This window comes from Scomber japonicus, chromosome 7, assembly GCF_027409825.1.
Source record: "Scomber japonicus isolate fScoJap1 chromosome 7, fScoJap1.pri, whole genome shotgun sequence".
Lineage (NCBI taxonomy): Eukaryota > Metazoa > Chordata > Actinopteri > Scombriformes > Scombridae > Scomber > Scomber japonicus.
Window position 1 is genome coordinate 25,611,877 of NC_070584.1, and position 20,681 is coordinate 25,632,557.

At 40.5% G+C, this 20,681-nt stretch overlaps 1 protein-coding gene across 1 annotated transcript in view; it reads right to left on the bottom strand.

Moving 5' to 3' along the window:
- ror1 (receptor tyrosine kinase-like orphan receptor 1) overlaps window positions 1–20,681 on the bottom strand; it is a 126,517-nt gene that overhangs the window by 37,913 nt on the left and 67,923 nt on the right. Inside the window, exon 2 of the mRNA XM_053322231.1 lies at window positions 2,122–2,178. Coding sequence (XP_053178206.1) covers window positions 2,122–2,178 — 57 coding nt within the window. The remainder of the gene's footprint in view (window positions 1–2,121; window positions 2,179–20,681) is intronic.

The window sequence follows — 20,681 nt, forward strand, 5'->3', positions numbered from 1 at the left end:
AGGCGGATGTCGGCTCTCTAAAGCTCAAGAGAAACTGAGGAGGTGGGGTGAGATATGACTGATAATTCCGGGCAACAGTGTTGAGGAAATATCCTAAAAAAAAAAACTTTATGGATCTGACTCAGTTGTTCCCTTCATTACTGTCAGAAGAACAGCAGTTTTAAAAGTTTCATCGGTCAGGATCTGTAGCTAGATCTAAACCTGGGCAGCTTTGGGACATATAACCATCTTCACCACAAAATTTTAACTGGCAAGAATCCTTAGTGATCAAGGAAAGGAAGTAGTAAGCTGTGCTCGATTAGCTGACATAAAAAGTCTATGTAAGAACAGCCTTTAAGACCTTTCCATCTCTATATAGCATCCTACAGTCAATTCGCTAGGGGGTCTGATCCAGGTGGAATGTGTGTTAAATGTGAGTCGTTGACAGGTTTGATCTCTACAGCTCCTGGAGATATTGAGCACATCTGTCCAGTGCAGAATGTCCTGTGAGGGGGCAGCTCTTGCTTACATGTACATAATTCAGCTCTGTCAGACAGATTGAGAGTGCTGATAGATTTAACTATTCATTTTCTCTGTGCACGATGGCTACCGAAACTAACCTATGTCCCTTCAAAGCACTAGTAGTGTGTATCCTTTGAAATTACATCAGAATGCCACGTAGGGTCATTATCAATCTCTCCAAACAAATGGCTGAATGTATTAAAGAGACACTAGAAGAGTTTGTTGCCACTGCCACTTTTTCAATGATGATCTTAATATTAACAGTATAACAACATCATCAAGTGTCACTATTTTTATGTTCATGTGGTGCAAAATCAAGTTCTGAAGAAAGTTATTCCACTGTAGCAATGGCTGTTTCCCCTGGTTGGAGAAAGAGTCAACCAATCAGAGCACTATTAGGCACTACTAAGAGTGGGGATGTCAGTTTCCTAAAAAGCTGGCTTGCTACCTTGCATCATCCATCAAAAACAGCCACTGAAAAATGGCCTCTTAAATTGACATCTTCGATTGATGTGATAAAACTACTTTTAGCAACCGCTACCACAGCTTTCGTACCAGTGGAAAATTACATTGGCAGGATAGATTTATTACTAACTACTGATTAGTTAGGCCAAAACAAAACAAAATAACCCTCCATCCCAAACAGGAACAGTAAAAGAAGCAAAACACAGAACACCATGTTAGGCTGAATGAATGAACTGGAAATTTGGTATTAGGATAAGGATACTTCTGCCTGACTTGCCAACTAGAGGGAGTAAATTAAAAAAGTATATCAGCATATAATCAACATTTATTCACAGGCATTAGTTAAAAGCAACTACAGTATACTGACCATAATGATGCTTTTTTTGGGCCATATATACATTTAAAAAAAATGAAAGCAATGTGTGCCTGATCTTATGAAAAATGTGATTCTACTATTACAGCTCAGTTACAGTCTCTATCCTGCTCTGGCAGCACATCTGCAAACAACTCTGGGCCTCTTCTTCACCTGAACACACTTCATATTTCCTGTATGCTCCTGTAAGTTCCCTGTATGGGATGGAAATACCCAGCTGAGTGTGAGTGAACTCAGCATGTTGCTGAAATAGGAGAGTTACCGCATGAGTCAGCAGAAAGATACTTTTATTGAATATACCGAGTGATGTGTAAGAGGATGTACTGAAAGCACAATGTGAGGCTCCACTGGTAGTGTTTGCTTGAGAGAGAACTTAAAGTAGGTCAGTGGAAATTAGGGAAATGCAGTGCACCTGTGGCTCTATTTCCACATGTTGAGTAGATCAATGCGTAATTCGTTCCATCAATTATCCTATATAGTGGCCTGGGCTGGGACAATGGGTGTTTCCTGGGTTGCTGTAGGTGACCATTCACAGAGGATGTGTAATTTTCAACACATTACTAGAATGTAATTTCAGACAACACAGGTGGGGTAACAGTTCAACACACCATGTGTTAATTGCACAGCAAACATTTAGTCATGGACTGCCTGTAACAGATGTGCTTGCATCTACAGTTTTCTAATTTAGTTGGGAAGATGGCTGTCGAGAATGGGTTATTAAAAATTAGACCCTAGTTATTTGTATATGTGTGTGTTTAGTATGTGTGTGCGTTTACCATCACTAGACGTGTTCCATGAGGTGCCAGCTAGCACACTGGGGTCTTGGGGAAACTCAGACCCTGTAAACAGAGAAAATGGAGCAGTCCATTAGCATGTTTTTGAATTCTGAATCATGCAAAATTACATGTATAAAAGGGAATTAGCTTCTTTAATTAATTCCATTTAGCTGGGTGGATCATGAACCTCTCAATTAAAAATTATAGAAAAGTATTTAGAGTATGCTGTGAGCTTCACTTCAAAACATCAACAACACACAATGCTGCTCTGTCAGGACCTTCTGGACAAATGGGATCACCCAAAATTTGATATAACAACAGCAAACACGAGATGAATCAAATGACAAGATAAACAACTGAATGGAGGCTAATTATGCTTAAATGTATTATATCAATCAAACGAAAAGGTAAAATCTGTCATTTCAAATTTGCCGCCACTATTCTATGTAAAAGAAAATAACTGACATAAATACACAATGCTTTGATAGTTTTCCCATCTTGAATGCTCAGCAACACCGATGATAGCATTGTACATTTCCCAGTGTAGATCAAAGCTTTGAATGTATAACAGGGAGCCTATCAGCGAGCCATGTGGACCTAATGCTGTGTTATTACCAGTTGACGACAGAACAGCCCTCTGCTTTTCATTATGGGAGAGAAGAGACAGAAAATGGGCTTCAGTGTGCACCGCCACAGGTCACAAGGTGATTCCTGACAAATGAAAAAGCCTGTGCAGGACTTACAACATGCAGGACTGACAAGGATGGAAACTGACACAGTTTTATCTTTACTCATGCTCCGGGGTCAACAGAACTGACAAACACTCAACACACATACATTATTACACGGTTACAATCAACTGAACGCTCGATTTAGCTCTGCCTCTCCAGACCTAATGTGTGTGTATTTTGGTTTAGGCTGGGATAGTTTAACTTGACGAATGTACAAATGGCTGCCTGCCAACTTCAGACATGCACCCTACATTCACAAACACATGCAAAAATGCAAGCATGGGCCCTAACACAATTGTACAAAAACACATACATCTGCAAACCTAACCTTCCCTGTAAAAGCTCTACTCATATATGTTTCAATATCAAAGTAAAAAAAAACAACTTTGCTACATTTTCATTAACAGTTTACTTCCCTACATTGACAACGTTCTTGTTATGTGTGTGGCAGTGGAAAGAAAGTCAAACACGACCAGGCGTCTGACACAGGGTCATGCTAATTGGGTGATAATGTGTTGTTTCACACGTGCTGTGTCAGGACGGTAATGACTGTGTGGTGGTGGTTGTGAAATGAACTGTGTTAATGAGAAGCGCGTTGGGCCTCTGCACCTGTTAGTCAGGGTGTCTGGAGGCTTGGCAAGAGGCTGGCAGCTTTATGAGTTATATTCAAGACTCTGACAGATATATAGTAACACTGCAGGGTTTATATAGAATAAAGACAGGAACAGTATGCGTTCATTGAGTGAGATCCAGTAGCTGTACTAGTAAAACTAAAGAACCTATTCTTGGTAGGACCTTGCACTCTTGAGTGGATTTTCATGGAAACCAAAATTACTTCCCTTGACATGTCATTCCTGGAGGTTCATATCACAAAACAGTGTATTATAGTGAGTCTGGGCCCCGAGGTGAGTCTAAATTTACTCTGTGTTTTGGGTTGATTGAGTTAAAGAGGCCAGGAGCTCTGTGGTTTCCAAAGGACAGAGGAGAGGGGATGTTGCAGCTCACTAGCTTCACTAATACATAGCTACCCAAGTGCAGCATGGTGAGAGTTCAATAGAGGGGACCGGGCATGGGAATATAAGGGGAATGAGAAGGAGGGGGGAAGGTTGGAAGGTGTATCATGACGAGGCTTATAAAAACAATATGGAGGAGGCAGGAGCTGTAGTGTTGGCTCTGTCCACTTATAAAACATATATTTTTGACCTGGTTATCTTATCAGTCCATCAGGTACAAACAGTGGCGCATGAGATTTCAATTACATTATTATTTGCAGATAAGACAATTGTCCAACTAGGTTATTTACAACTTTTTTCTACTTCTCTTTCTCTCTTCCACTTTTATCTCCCCTCTATTTAGGTCACATCTGTGAGTTCTCTTTCATTGAGACAATCATCTGAAATATCTGGGATGAATTGCAGAGTAATTTTGAGATTAGCATTCTAATGTTTCTCAGTAATGGAGGGAAGCAATTGTATTAGGCCCATTTATTAATGAGAGCCTAAAATAGGAACTTTTACTGTGCCTGTCAGTTTAGGTCAACAGTTCTTGCAAGTTGCGGCTCTGTTTTCTGATTGGATCATGAGACAGACTCTGATGGCTACCCATTTATTAACTGGAGCTGTGTATCATAAGAGTCTTCCTCTGGCAATATGAATCACAGGATTAACATGTCTGGCTTTAGCTGAAATAGTCATGCATACCCAACATGAACAATGTGTCTGATGGAGGCACCAGATGATAAAATGTTCATATGGGTCCTTCTGGGAAGAACCCAAACTAACAAATGCAAATGCACATATGCATATATCATAGAGTAAGTAACTCACATTATGTATGCATGTTCATTATGCATTCAAGATATACTCCTTTGCAGTCATTCAGAGCTGCTTTGGCATTTGGCTGCCTTTAAATACATTCAAATTTTTGCTGCCAATAGTGCACAGTTACAGTCAAACTAGAGTTAAGCTTATAAATACCTTCCCCCCTTTATTGTAATCAGCTGTCGATACCATTCCTGTCCCTTTATGTGCATGTGGTTCACACCTACTGTATCTCCTGAAATCTCTATTTAATGAAATTTGTCATTGAATTGAATCAGTTTATCATTGCTCCATGTCTGTTTCGTGCTGTCGCTTGCGCCAAGAGCCAAGCTGCCTTTTAGCTGCTTGTCTACCATTTCACATCACTCCTATTTAAAACAGCCCCAAGTCAGCTTCCCATCTCCGATACCATCTCTGCCCATTGGTTTTTATTAGGATGACGATTATCTGAAGTGTTAAAAAAAACCCTGATATAATTTCCCTCTAAGAAGCTTCAAAGAAAAGCAATATAACCTGGATCATAAAGCCATGCACATATTTCCATGGCATGTCAGTAGTGGTATGTTAAACTTCAGAGGCCATTTTGGTATGGCGGCGAACACTCATCAAAAATCTGGACATCTGACAACATTTATTATAGTATCACTTTCCACCTCTTGGCTGATATGACTTAATTCATGCAACTGAACGTTTTGGAACTTCTTCTTTCATTTGAGTGCCATTCATTTACCATCCTAGTGGCAACATATACAGTAAATGGATTACATGAAAGTGCCTTTGAGAAGTCCAGACACAGAAATATTTTGTGAACAGCCTCTGATCCCTGTCCAGCTGTATTTGGCTTGTGATGATAAATATCAAACAGGGACATGAGCTTAACCCCCATAAAGCTCTGAGAATCTGATGCGACTTTACTGTGACAGCCGCACATGGGAATTAGTGCAGAACTTCAAACTGTATGGCATGGGAATGAGGGAAAGGAATGGAGTAAGGCAAAGCAGAAGAAAAAGTGCGAAAGATGGAGTCTGAGAGGGTAAAGCTAAACCAAATCAGAAATGTTCAATTTGAGTGGTTATGCATAGCAACTAATATGCTGTTATATGGTCTGGGGGGCTGTGTTTGGAGCCAGGGTGGTTGATGTGGTGAGTGAGACTGATGTATGAGCTCTCCCGCTCTGTTATTAGGGCCTCTCCCAAGGTCCTCTTCTATCCCTATTAGCTGGAAAACTGACCTAACTCAGGGGTTATCTGGAAGTACAGCAAACCAACCATTTTCACAGTGCAGCTCTGTAACATTTATGTCTTAAAGAGGTGAAAGATAGGTATGTGTAAATGAGGAAAATGCAGAAATCAGGGACGTTTCCTTCTCAGATCTGTCTTCATTGGATCTCACTTTCTGACAACCATATTTCTACTGCTCTTTACCCCAGTAACCACTGCCTCATCTCATCTCTCATGCATGTTTACCCAAAGGAAGTAGTGAAAGCTTTTATGTGAACATCTACTTCCTTCATATACACCCATATGTGAAGTTACAGACAATGAGAACAGTGAATCAAGCAGCAGTGTCTCAGTGCTGTGTGCATCCACAAATGGCCAAACTGCAATACAGGGCTCAAGATGACTTAATGAATTATTAGCACGATTAGGCTTGAGATTGGAGAACGAGTGGAAAGTTAGAGACTTGGCAAAACGACAGGGATTTGAGAGAATGCCAAAACGAAGAGAAAAAAATAGTGGTAAAGAGCAAGGGAGAGAAGAAAAGTGAGAGAGGATGGTAAAGGAGAGTAGAGGAAATGGAGATAAATGTAGGGACGAAGACATGGAAAATTTGAGAGTACAGACAAAAAGACACCAAGAAAGGAATGAAAAAGGGAAACCTCATAATAAACCCAGAATCATGGCAATTGTAAAATCAGCTTTTTAAGAAGTGGGACAAGGTCCCTTTGGGCAGAGTGCAGGTTTGTGTTGGCTGGAGAGTTTATCCACTGTCATTGTGTAAGATATGAATAATCATTAAACTGGTCATACATGGCAGTGTCCAACGTAACATTTTTTCCCCACTGGCCCACTTGGCCAGCAGATCACAGTTTTACTGGACCCTTTTATATTTTCACTGGCCTGACAGCCAAAAAATGGAAATAACTCTTTTTTTCCATAATTTTGGTGATTTATTCATTGTATACATAATGCAACAGTGAAGTTCCCTTAGGGGGAACAAAAGTCAGAGGGGGCAAGAAACACAATTGCTCAAATGATGAATGGTTGTAAAGAAGCCAGTTCTCTATTTACAGTTTAGCCAGATTATCTAAAAACCTTTATTCGAATGTAAAACCAGGAGTTTGTTCAAATGAAGTTTGCTGTTTAGGCACATCTACATGGTTGCTACACTTCCAACCAGGAAGTTGGATGAATAGAAAAATGTGCAGTGGTTTATAACAATACTGCTTATACAACAATACTTTGTTATCTCTAACAGATAAATATGGCTCTTTTTAGAGACGTTACCAGGTTATCAACTTGGCAAGTGCATTCTGAAAATAGGAAAAGTACAAACCAAATGTTATTAAAGTAAAAATACAGAGAAAGACACTGGAGACAAGGCAAAACTTAGAAAAGTAAAATTTAAAAAAGCAAATAACAATGTATACCCCTGTTCATGTGTGTGTGTGTGTGTGTGTGTGTGTGTGTGTGTGTGTGTGTGTGTGTGTGTGTGTGTGTGCTTGTATAGCTGCACCTGCATATGTGTGTGCAGGTGTTTGTTCTCAGGCTCAACTGGAGCGTACAGAGGAATAAAAGCAGACCTAGTTCAGGGGCTGAGCGCTCACCTGAGGACATCATGGACCAAAGAACACAGGAACTACTAACTTACACACACACACACACACACACACATAGCCCACATTGCCTCAGAAAGTTCTGCTGTGTAACCTTATAAGACCACAGAAGGGGGCGGGAGGGAGCAGGAGGGCGGAGGGGGAGAGAGATGTGAGCAGGGTAAATGACAGGAGGGTGCGTGACAAGGCTCTTTTCTGGATCAGAACAATAGACAACAAGAGAAGGAAAGGGCTCAAGTTGCAACAGACATTTGTGCTAACATGAAAAAACGTACAGTTGGAAAAAAGGAAAAACTCACTCAGAGCTGAGCAGGGAGGATGTTTTATGCAACTTTTGCTGCAAATTTTGGAAAGGTGCACTGTCTTTGGAATGATACTATGGTTTGTGCTCAAATTCTCTATAAAGTTTAGTAGGAACTTCAGTTATTCCTTTGTATTATACATGCTAAAATATACCAGTGACTGGTGCATACGTTCTGGAGGCACAGAGTGGTATCCACTTATTTCAGTGACATTGGCATTTTGTGGTAATAAGACCTATTTGAGTAAAAGACACTTCTGCCATCCTAGCATTGTAAATATGTATCTCTATAATAGCTTTGTAAAAGTGATCATTAATTACATAGCTGTATAGCTGACGCCAGGCTACCTCAGAAGGTTTTTCAGCTGCTCCAGAGCAACTTTCGAGGGAACCTGAGCACACCCAGAATAAGCTAAAGCTGACACGGACCAATGAGTGCTGCAAAGATTCTTTTAAACAGCAGCTTGTCACTTTACCGGAAATTATCTCACAGCAACAAGCCTGCACTGACAACTGTTACTATCCAGCATTCCTCAGTCCATGTTGGGGAGCATGGCTGAGTGGGCAGCGGAGTAGCATAGAGTGGAAGAGGGTCACACCTCAGCTGGAAGACCAGCCAGATCTCTGCTAAAGGGATATTAAGGAAGACAGTAAATCCACAAGCAGCCAGGATGCTGGGTTGAAGCAAATTTTGAAAGTCACAAGCAAAACAAGATCAATCAAGATCCCAATCAAAGGGGCATTTCCTGTCATGATTCTCATCTAAGCCAGCAATTTAATGCCATCTCGTCTTCACCGCCAGTCTGCCTAACAACACACGCTCACACAGGGGGAGGGGGCTCCCTACTGTATTTGCACTGACACCCTATAGCGGCTTCTCACCCACAGCAAGGCCAAATTAGGTAGTGCACCAATACCAAGCCAAGTACTGAAAATGTGAATTTCAAAAAACAAAACAGTCTGGAGGCTTGATATAATATTGGTAGTAGTCTAAAATATTATAGATAAGTATTTTTATACTATACAGTAAGATATAAGAGATGTGTAGACAGAGTAAATGGAAATGGAGAGAATATGTGGTGGTAAGACTGACATCAAGTATAAGCCATGATGATGTTGTTCATTTAACCTTTATACGTTACAGTACAGTCTGCTGCAGTACTTGCATGCCTTTAAATATGGGAGGAAACCTGAGAGTGCCGAGGATACCCACGCCAACACGCACCATGCGTCAACGTACGTCACACAGAAAAGGGCTGCAGCTTGGGAATTCACTTCAGTATTTATCGACGTTTCTATTGTAGTGAATAGTTGGCTATGTGTTATGAATGAATTAAGCTACAGTTCGTCTAACGCATTTGTCTGTTTTATGATGACAGGAACTTTGCTCTTGGAGTACCTCCATGCTGCGCTGATGGCTTTGCAGAAGCCTAGTCTTACCCTGTTCAGCCCTAAAAGGACTCTATTTGGCCTCAAAGGCTTAACAGGATAATGCACAAACCCCTGCTGTCTCTAGGAGGCTCTGCAATGGAAACCACGCTGATGTAAAAGGCCTGGTTAGCCCATTTTGGGTGAGGCTGCCCTAGGCTCCGATTACCAGCGGTGTAAGCCGACTAGTGAGGAATGTGCGCAAGCATGTTACCACCTACTGTGCAGCTCATCTGTTTTCACCTGACAGGTCCGTTACAAGTGTGTGTGCACTCAACTTTCTGGAAAACCTGATCGCTTCCAAGCAGATAGACTGAGCCCCAAGACCTTGACGTAATCTGCAGAGGTAGCCGTCTGTCTGTGGAATGTGAATGGAGTCATCACACCTGCGTGTTAGTGTGTCACTTTATTGCAAAGGATGTGCAATTCAGTGTATTATGCAGAAAGAACATAGTTTTTCATGATGTGAATATGGTGTAAATTAGCCTGATGTCCGTGTTGGGGTCTCTGTGTGTCATGGGGCAGGTGTGGAATGTAAGATTTAAGACCTAAAGCTAAAGTCAGTCAGGCTGTCTGTGTGTGGGACATGAATATAGTCATCTCACTTGGCTTTTGGTACGTGACTTCTCCCTAAATAGGATATCATGTGTGTTAACAGTGTGACTGTGTATGTGTGTGTGTGTGTGTGTGTGTGTGTGTGTGTGTGTGTGTGTGTGTGTGTGTGTGTGTGTGTGTATGATCCAGGTATTCCTATCCTATATCTATTCCTATATCTGTTTTAGGGTGAATTTAAGGTTAGTTTAGGGTTAGGTTAGGTAAAGGTGTTAAAGTGTTAGGTAAGTAGTGATTATGGTTAAGGTTAGGATAAGGCTGCAGGAAATTAATGTAAGGTCAATGTAATGTCCTCTGAAGTGATGGAAACATGACTGTGTGTGTGTGTGTGTGTGTCTCTACTCAGGTGCAGACAGGGACATGTACACACACTCTATAAGCTCACGGCCAGCATTCCCAGATTCCTTGAGGATGACAAATTCAAAAGGAGAGGCCCCTGGCAGATGGAATCTGGGAACGCCAGGATAATGCTGCTGGATTTCAAACGTGACTCGGATTTAGACATCATATGACTACATTTGAGCTGGGCACCATTCCAAAACCATTCCTTACGTCTGTCAGTATTTCCTCACTCGCCAGACTGAATCTCCCCTTGTCTGCAGGACATACAATGACTGAAAAGTGTTGGCAGGCTGGCTTAAATCAATGAGAGTATTTAGTCCAGATTCTATTGATGAAACACAGAGCATGTCCATTTCAAGCTAAGGATGTTATACATGACACATTGAGCACAGTGATGGTGTAATTTGGAGAACATTAGCATTATTACTCCTGATGTTGCTGGTCTGTCTTCCATCAGGCAACTGGTCATGGTTGCCTTGATCCTTAATCATGAATGATATACTGTCCATGCACATCCAATAATGCATTGTGGTAAACATCTGTGTATTTCTCTGTTTGTGTTTCCTAATACAATTCAGATACATTTTTTTGCTTTTTAAACTTTATATGTTTTCCATGCCTTTCATTTAACCACTATGATGAGCACATTTTCTCTTTACTACCACTGTGATAAATTCCACTGATGTACCTGATGTGTAACACAGGCCACTGATTGCTGGCTTCTGACTGCACAGATAAACTGTGCTGAATGAGTCTGGGATGCTTCTGGGAAACTGGGCGTGAGACATCACGTCTCCATCAACTCATAAGACTTAGTCAGTGGCTGATGCTAGGATAGACTCAGCCACAAGATATCTGACTCAAGGCCAAAGTGAACGTTAGAGTGGGAAAGAGGAAGAAACTGAGATAGAGACAAACACAGAGCAAGTAGGAGGAGAAAAGACAGACAGACAGATATACTGTAGAGACAAAGACAGTGAGAGACGAAACGCCATGCTCACAAAAGATATTCATTCCAGTAAAAACGTCCTGTGTTATTCTTAATCTTTGGTCTTCCAGCTCTATATTGGGCTGCCAACAGTGATCGTCCGAAGCAAACACTAAACCTCTGAGCCTTTCCAGCACGCTTCCCTGTCAATCACACCAATACTCTGCGGAAACCTCCCTTCGTCCCCGGTTAAGAAAATAAGCACCAGCATTCCTTAGCTTGTTTAGAGGAAAAGGTAGCCGGCTAATGAGGAAGACAGGAGGATGGAAGAGAGAAAAGGACAGGATGAAAGGGATGAGTGGTGGGAAGGAGAAGTGAACACTTAGGCCCCAAAGAGAAAGCTGAAAACAAGCCATTGAGAAAAACCCACACCGTCGACATCCAAAACACTTTCCGCTACTGCAGAAAAAGTTATCTAGAGCCAGGGAATAGGACTGGAGCATTTCCACATCCCATACCACAAAAGTAGATTTCACATACATTTCGGAATGTGCTGAGAGATACAGTATATTTTAAAATATACAAATGTTGGCCAAGACAGTAAATGCATTTGACAAGTTGATAGTATTCATTCAGGATGTCTGATATGTGTGTTCAAGTTTCATGCTTTGTTGGTAGATGGCCATATAAATGCACTTTTTTTTTCTCTATGGAAAAGGCACTGTCAGTTTTCTTGTATCCACTTTTTTATGTTCCTCTGTGTTGTGATGAATGTGCAACATGATAAATCTCACCTACAATACTATAATCTGTACCATGTCAATGCTTTTTGTAAATATGAATATAAATGTAAGGGTTAAGTCAACAAGGGACTAAATCAATCAAAAACACTCATCATTTTGCTGGAAACTGCAAAATAATGGGAAAAAAAGGATTGGTAGATTTTAAATCTGTAATTAGTCTGCAGGATAGACTAATGAATGAGACTATGAAAATATAATACTATGTTACAGGATCAGCCATGTCCATTGCAAGCCATTAAATCTGAAATAAAGTTTCTCATAATTAAGTGTTGACAGATAAGACTAAACTGGCCTGCTTTTTCAATTTGAAGAAGTTAACTACATGGGTTATATCAAATGCACAAAACTGTCCTCAAAAGTAATGCAATCAAGTAAAAATAATACAGGTCCATTAAGATAAAAAATGAGCAATTAAGCTGTAGTTCAAATATAGTCCAGCTTCACTCTTTTAATAACTGGTTTCTTATAGTATTACCACAATAGAGTTTATTGCTTATGGTGTCATTTTCAGAACTACTCTTCAGTAGAGTAAATATGTGGAACGTTTTAAAAAAGAGTTTTGGTTTGTTGGTTGGGTTTCCATCTTTGTTGGTTCAGAAAACAAAGTATTGACATATTAGTCAAAAAAAAAAGTGAACTGGCATCCTTTATGTAGTTTCACACTGTTGCCATGTTGTCAGCTCTGATAGTTTTTCTTTTTGCTCGGTCTATTTCAATCCCCTTTTCTGTCCAAACTGCATGTATACGCCCTCTAGAGGTAAAATTGTAATGCAAAAAAAGTCTTGGCAATATTTAGTGTACTTTTTACAACAGCACACTCAACTGCACTATAAATAAAGTAAATAAGATACAAAAAGAAAAAAAAAGGAGTAGTGCTTTGTGGGGGATTCAGGTGCCCATAAAACTCCCTTAATGGAGAATATTTGTCATTGAATTTTCTTTTAATGAAATGTACTCTTCTCCCCTAATAAGCGAAGAACCAGATGTACCAAAAACATGTGTTTATGTGTGTACACACTATGTGCGTGTTGTAGAGACAGCCTCCCTGGTTTCCGATTCCCCTTTGACCCATCTCTAATATCAGAGGGAGGGACACCTGCTCCACATCTGCCTCAGTTTGAGAAAAAAAAAAGAAGAAGAGGGCAACGAAATGTGAAAGAAGAACAAAAGAGGAAAAATAAAAAGGACAAAATGTCAGGCGGATGTAAGTGATGAAAACTGTGGAGATGATATAATGTAAACTTGACATTGTGGGAAAGTCGCTGCATGGAAACACAAGCTGAAAAAGATTCCTAAACGGTATGTTGGGAATCATCAGTGTGTGCAGAGGAAGAATAACAAAGTGCAATGAAAAAATCTGAGAAGTATCAAAGGGAGACAGGCAGGGTTTGTAAGAGTACACAGTGATGACAAGACACAGGGAAGAACGATGGAAAACCCAGCATGGGAAAAAAACACTAGGCACTATTAAAAAACTGAATGCCAATCTGAAGGAGAAAATCAGTTTAAAAGTCCTAAGATGTACCTGAATATAGTTTCTCATTTCTGTGATAGATGGGAAGTGATTGACTTAACTCACCTGACCCTCTAAAAATGTTTAAAAATTCATTATAGTATTCCAATAAGAGTTCAACTATTTTAATTATTCAATAGTTAAGTAGCTTTGTACTGATGAGACCCACGGTGGAATTATTCTTCTTTTTTCATACATTCAAAAAATAGTGTAATGTTGACCCTGGCTGCTTTGAAGTGTTAACCAGTAAGATTATAAAATAAAGCATCTGCACATTTTTTATTTTTGGCTCACATTAAAGTGTCATCATTTGTAATTTTGGAAAGAAAATTTATGGAGATGATTTATGATGCATGAGGCCTCACAGACGCAGTTCAAAACAAACAAGTAGCTGCTGGGTGGAACATCATGCCTGATCTCGCTTTATTTGACGCAGTTTTCCATTGGCTGCAACTGGGTGCTGATTATGAAAACACTTCCACCCCGAGTCGTCTTTGTGGATTGAACATTGAGAACTTTAAAGCAGGGCGTTGAGTTGGGGGGGGGGGGGGCAGGGATGGCTGAGGGATTTAGGAAAAGCCTGGATTTTATTAGCCTGGGCAAACTACAGAGAAGAGTGGCAGAGAGGGACACAAAATCTTCCACAAGACACAAAGACGATCACAGTTCTTCTCACATTTCCAACGCTTGTTGTAATTTCCATCTCATTTCTGCAGATGACTAGTGCGGGGGCTGACTAAGCACACCTTGTAAAGCATCGCAGCTTGCTACTCCAAACACAGTCTCACCTCACCTCCCATAAACCCCGGCCTCTCAAAAACACTCTTCATAACCGATGCGCCTCCACCCCAGACGATGGAAAGGAGGATAGGCAGATGGCAGCGGAGAGAAGAAAGAGGTGTTAAAGGAGCACTACAGGCACAAAGATCTCTATTGTATTACCTCATTTCCTGTTCAGAATATTCCAGGTTGCAGAGATGAAATCTGTTAGATCCCTCTGAGTGCAGGATCCCACCGCCTGCTAGGTACTATGTTATTTCTGCTTCTTACTTCTCATCACTGTGCCAGACCTTTGAACCCTAGACTTTCCTAGACTAGACTCAATTCAGTTTTGGATAAGTTTAGAGTTTTGGCTTTAATGCTGTGGGCTTCACCTGAAACAAATGTTTTACTGCCTTCATCTGTTTACTTTTTGGCAAATCTGCACCATTGAAAGTCCACCTGCATTAGCCACTAACAGTTTGAGATTGTGGCATATTTATGTCTTTATTACAGATGGTGGAGAGATGATAGGAAATGAGGGGGGAGATGCAACAAAAGTCTCCAGCTGGAGTCCAACTGGGAAGATTGTGGTTCATGGTTGGCATCTTGACCCCTAAGCTATGGCGCCAAAGCAATTTGTCATGTTGAGTCAAGTTTTATTTTTATATAGCCCAGTATCACACATATGTACAGCATGTATCATCCTCTGTGCTTATATCCTTGATTTGAATAACGAAAAAACCTTTTAATGGGAAAAATTTGTTTGTATCATAACTACAGATGCAGAGTGGGTGCATAGAACACAAATTAACTAGATTACATTTTTTTTTTTTTTTTTTTTTTTTAAAGATTTTTTTGGCACAGACACCTTTATTTAACAGTAGACAGACAGGAAACAGGAGAGAGGAGGGGGGTGTGACATGCAGCAAAGGACCTCCGGCCGGGATTCGAACTGGGGTCGGCTGCATATGTGGCATGCGCTCCAACCACTTGACCACCTGCACGCCAACTAGATTACATTTGATACTAAAAACGGAGCATCCTTTTACATGGTTTTTAACAGATTTATCCTCAATAAAAACAACAGGAGCAAATGTTCAGAGATTAAATTTAATTCAATCTTTTACTTTAAACCAGGTAGTCTCATTGAGATTTCTTTATCAAGAGAATCCTGTCTACAAGGATAAATATATACAGCATATACAGCTCATCTATAGTGATTTTTTTATGGAAATTGGGGCAGGGCATCAGTGTAAAAAGTAAGAAACATATGTCATTCTGATGCTTTGAGTCAGTATTATTTCATCTCTGGCTGTCTGTCCCTCCGGAGCATGATGCAGATACGTGGGAAAAGTTGCCAAATATACATGCAATAGTTTCCTGCTTATAAGACAACATGAACTAGTTTGCTGCTCAACGATAACCAACTACAACATCAAGTGGACGAGGAAGTTTTCTGGTCCTCATATTTACTATCGATTTTTATGAGATTTTTATGTGTATGGAATTTGAAAAAAGAAAGGGTGGGGTGATATGCAACATAAGCCTTCAAATGTGGGGAGCTGTGTGAAGCCTCTTGTCATGAGCCAGCCTGCAAGTGTGTGTGTGAGAGAGTCCATGCAAGTGCAGTGTCTATGTACGTGTTAGAATTGGCAGCAGGTTGGGGTATTCTGGCCTTGATTAAGCGTCTCTTTCCAGTCCACCAGTCGCTGAGTGAAGTAGTGAATTATGCTGCCATCTCTGCGGTGTAATTGGGGACACATGCAGCCTTAAAAGCCCTCCGCCCTCCCTCCATCTTTAGGTCAAAGCAACAGTGAGATCAAATGCTCTCCTCAGTGAAGCATTTCTCAATAAAACAACAAGCGGGCAGGAGAGACAGGGAGAAAAGAGACAAGGAGCGAGAAAAGGAGAAAGAAAGGAAATCAAAAGAGATGGAGCAAGACAGGCAGAGGGCAAAGAAGAAGGAGACAGAGGTGGAGACGGTGAGAGCATATGGAACATGTTTACAGTAATATCACTGGGCCCTGATGTTATCATGGTGCTTCACTTGGTCAGAACTTCTCATCAAAATCGTCTGTCCTTTTTGCTTCCCTGCCGTGTGACTTTTCCTCTCCGGCCTTGCTTAGTTTTATTTCATTACCTTTACAGGAATCCCCACTTTTCAAGTCTGTCCTACGAGCTTGTACTGTATACAGTGTCTCCCTTCTCTATACACATTACGTGGTGTCCTGGGTCCTTTTCAAAGCAATAAAGCCATGATGGGCTCAGGGCTGGTTCATACTAACATAAACAATCCTCCCTCCTCAAAAGGCAGAGAGGAACAGAGGTTGAGAAATGGGCTGCTAGGCTACTGAAACACTGATTTGAGATCTGCATGGACGAATGTGGGCACAAAATTAGGTTGGATCAAAGCAGTTGCGTGGTTTGTGAGAGCACAAAACAATTTGTCATGAGTTAGGACAAAGTTGAAGAATTTTTTTCCAGTTCTATCCAAGTCTTTGATGATACAATTGGAGTCTGATGACGCACACAGTCAGCTCTGCAATGTCAGAATGATTTCACAGGTTTCTTTGCCTTTTTATAAAAACGCATGAAACTGATGTCTTACGAGGAAGAAACCATTTAGGGGATAAACTGAGCCCCTGTCCTGGATAGTAGGTTGATAGATAGTAACATTGATCCAGTGAGCAAGAGAAAAAGACATAGAAACATAGACAGAGAAAGAAGAGCATGGGAGACCACTAAACTCCCTGTGAGGAAATGTAGAGATATACTATTAATTCTCAGTTTCATGTCTGAGTGTCTATGAATGTTGCCTGCTTGTCAGTGTGTGTATTCTATAGCTCCAGGCTGCCGACAGACAGCACAGACACTGGAGTGTGTCAGACTCCACATCTGGTGGATGGGCTCTGTTAGCTCTGTCTGTCTGCCTGCCTATTATTATATAGTATGAAGCCTTTGAACTGAGCAGCCACTGCTGACGATCACCAGACTCCAACAGACTGGGTCAGTCCCTGATTTTTAAAAAGGAGACAGTGCAGTTATTTCTCACTAAGTGTTTTTTGTGCTGTAAAGAGACAGTACAGTGTGTTCATATTACCTCAAACTCAGAAAATATGACAGACAGTTGGAGGGAGAAGTGAAGGGGGTGAGCAATGGGGAAAAAGGAAGGAGCAAATCATCACAGGCAAAGTATCTTAGTTTAAGAAATGATCCTGATGTTACAGATGGAAGGGGTGGAGAAAGGAAAAAAGGGGTAGGTGTGTGTATGCTAGCCCATGCATGTGTGTGCTGTTGTTTTTTTTAAACAGAGTGAAGGGAATTTTCAAAGGCAAAGAGAAAGTCATAATGTTGCTTCAGAAAGATCTGCAGACCAGCTGGACCTAACAACTATTTCTTAATGTGCACCTGTCACCACTTTGTATGGAATGGCCTTGATATATTGATGAAGTGCCTCAACACATTTTGATACACACAAGGCCTTCATACAGAAAGTCTCTCATAAAGGGAGACTAAATGTGGTATTACTGGGTGGGTAAAAGACCATCCATTTCTCACTGGCTGCCAGCATGACAAGTATGGAGGCGTTCAGCTCTTCCTGCTGTGTCTATGAGTCAGTCCAGCTTTTTCTGCCAGTGACAGTTCAGAAAAAGACTTACTGGGAATTTAAGACCCACCAGTAACATTTCAAAGACATACTTTTGGTACTGACAAAAAATGTAAGAGGTTAAGTGTAAGATATATAGTTCAAAACCACTAAAAAGGCAAATTTTAAAGTGTGTTGCCCTACAATGGAGGTCTGTGGTAAAGAAAAATCTAATCATTCATTTCAATTTCAAATCCAGCTATGAATCTGAAGTTTAAATGTTAAGATTATGTTTTTAGAATACACTGATTGATTTCTCTGTGAAGCTTCATGCTATATATGAACTTCAGTGTCTGCAGTCTGACTTTATCAGGGTCAAGGTTTGTGGTGGCTTCCTTTCTTGATGAGCTGAGCATACAAAGCTGAGTAGAGAAACGACTGGAGACTCTGACTACTGATGACATTTACAGCCCTGCTCAGCCTGTTTGTGAGACCAGGGTTTCCGCCAGTGTATTGCAAGCCCAGCGTAGGCTCAGCTTGCCAGATCTGCTCGGGGTCCTGCATTTACAGATGACATCACACATTATGATTGGCTGTACGTAGGAAAGTGTACGGATGCTGTGTGTTTGCATCATGGACGGCCGCAGATTTAACTTTTAAATGAGCAAAATTTCATTGTGTGATTGAAACCTCAGTTGTGTCTCGAGCATTCTCATACCAGCTGTCTCTTAAAGGAAAAATGAATTGCTGTGAGTATGATGAGTTAAGCTGTTGTACTGATTGATTTATCAAGGACACTTTCATGTTTTTGTTTTGGGAAATGTTAAAGATATCATTAAAAGGAAATAATTAAAATATAGAAGAATAAAGTGGTTATAGTTAAAAAGAATTACACATGTTGTGACTATTTTACCACCTGCCATGATACTGGGTTGAGTCTATAGCATGGATGGTCTAAAGCCACCACAAGCTTAGGGCAACTAGCACCATAGAAATGGATCATGGGTAAACTAATACTAACGCTTTGGTTTCGTGAAAGGCGCTATACAAAATAAAGTTATTATTATTATTATTAATGCTATCATCCAAAAGTGCAAAAAAGTAAAAAAAAAGAAAAATGATTTCTCCCAATTGAAGGTGAATGTTGAAGATATAAATAAAATTGACAGCAAGGGAATCACTTCACGGCAGTGGGTTAACTGGTTTGCCTACGGAACTAATAAAGACACAACAACGGACACGCCCCCTCAGCCGCCCCACAGCCTGACGGAAATTCGAGAATGGCTGTCACAGCTGTCAATCATGATGTCACACAATCTTTTATATTGTCAACTAACTAATTAAAAACAAACGTATTAACTTAATTAGCACTTGAACATACATGAACATAATAAAAACTACCTAAAATGACGGAAACCATCTTTGGAAAAAACTTATATGATGTGAACCGATATTTTAGTTTGGCTCATGTCCCAGCCGCTAATATGGAGGAGGCAAGATTTATGATCTATACTGCAGCCAGCCACCAGGGGGCGATCAAGATGTTTTGGCTTTACTTTTGGAAGTTTTTACATATGTACCCTTTAACACATGAAATCAGTCAGATAAAGACAATGAGTGAAGTCAACATCCAATTTTCTGCACAGGAGACTGAATAAAGCCCTATTTTACAAAGTAGGCTGTTTGGAATAAACTGGTAGATCATAGTATCACTTCCACATGTGAGGGGATGAAGCCCAGCAGAATTAAAGTGAAATCTGAAAACAGTTTACTTGTCAGATTTCACCAGCCAACAGCTCCAGCTGCAATTTTACACAGATAGTTGGAGGGCAGCGTCTGCAAGTGTGTGTGTGTGTGTGTGTGTGTTTGTATATATGTTTTTTTTTCCTTGGGGGGAGAGGGGGTTATTAAAGCACACAACAAACCAACCAGGTCTAAGAAACCATATAATGCAGTAAAATGACTGTGAAACAAGCTCTTACAAAGATACACACACATGCACACACACACACACACACACACACACATACACACACAAACACAAGCCCAGTCACACAAATTTCTTTATGTAACAGAACCTTTATTCCTCCACTTACACCACACACACAATCTATGAGTGCCCCACACACACACACACATTACTGTACTGTCAGCCCCGAGTTAAATCACTTGCAGGCTCAGAGTTTTCCTGCTCTCCAAATGCCTTATTACTCCTCCTTTGTTTGACTGGAACGTGATTTGAGCTCGGGCCCTTTTACATTCTTTCATTACTCTCCAGTCAACACACAGGCACGCCAGAGGGACTCTATGATCCACACTTCACTTACTTTGATTGTTTTTGGTAGAAATTGCTATTCTGGCTGGCACTCTGCTATTGGTGCAGCACGCCTGGGGTCTGGTAAGTGGGATGGTTTGTTCCAAAGCATATCACTGTTGCCTGTTGGAAACCTACACATTTTTTTTTGTGATTTTTATATTTTAATTTATATTGAAGGATTACGTGCTTCTCTAAAGGTTATAAATTCTCCAACCCTTGGGCTTATTAACATAAAGCCGGGCTTTAATGCACAATGTCTTTCAAGGCTGTTCATGAAAAGCTGATATCTTGCAGATCATGTGTTATTCTTATTTTCTATTCTCTGTACTCTAGTGTCCATATATCTATTTTAACATTTTAATTATTATACTCATAAATCTAATTATTTGGAAGTATTTGCAGAAAGTCCTATTTTTAATTGATTTGGCATAGAAAGGAAAGTAAAGCATGAATTGTATCACTGAAGTAATATTGTGTATGTCTAACAAAAGCATACAACTTTTTCATTTGGGTGGTGGGCCCCATGGGGACCCTGCAGGAACCCTGGAGCTGTCCAGCTGGACTGGAAATCCAATATTCATCAAGGT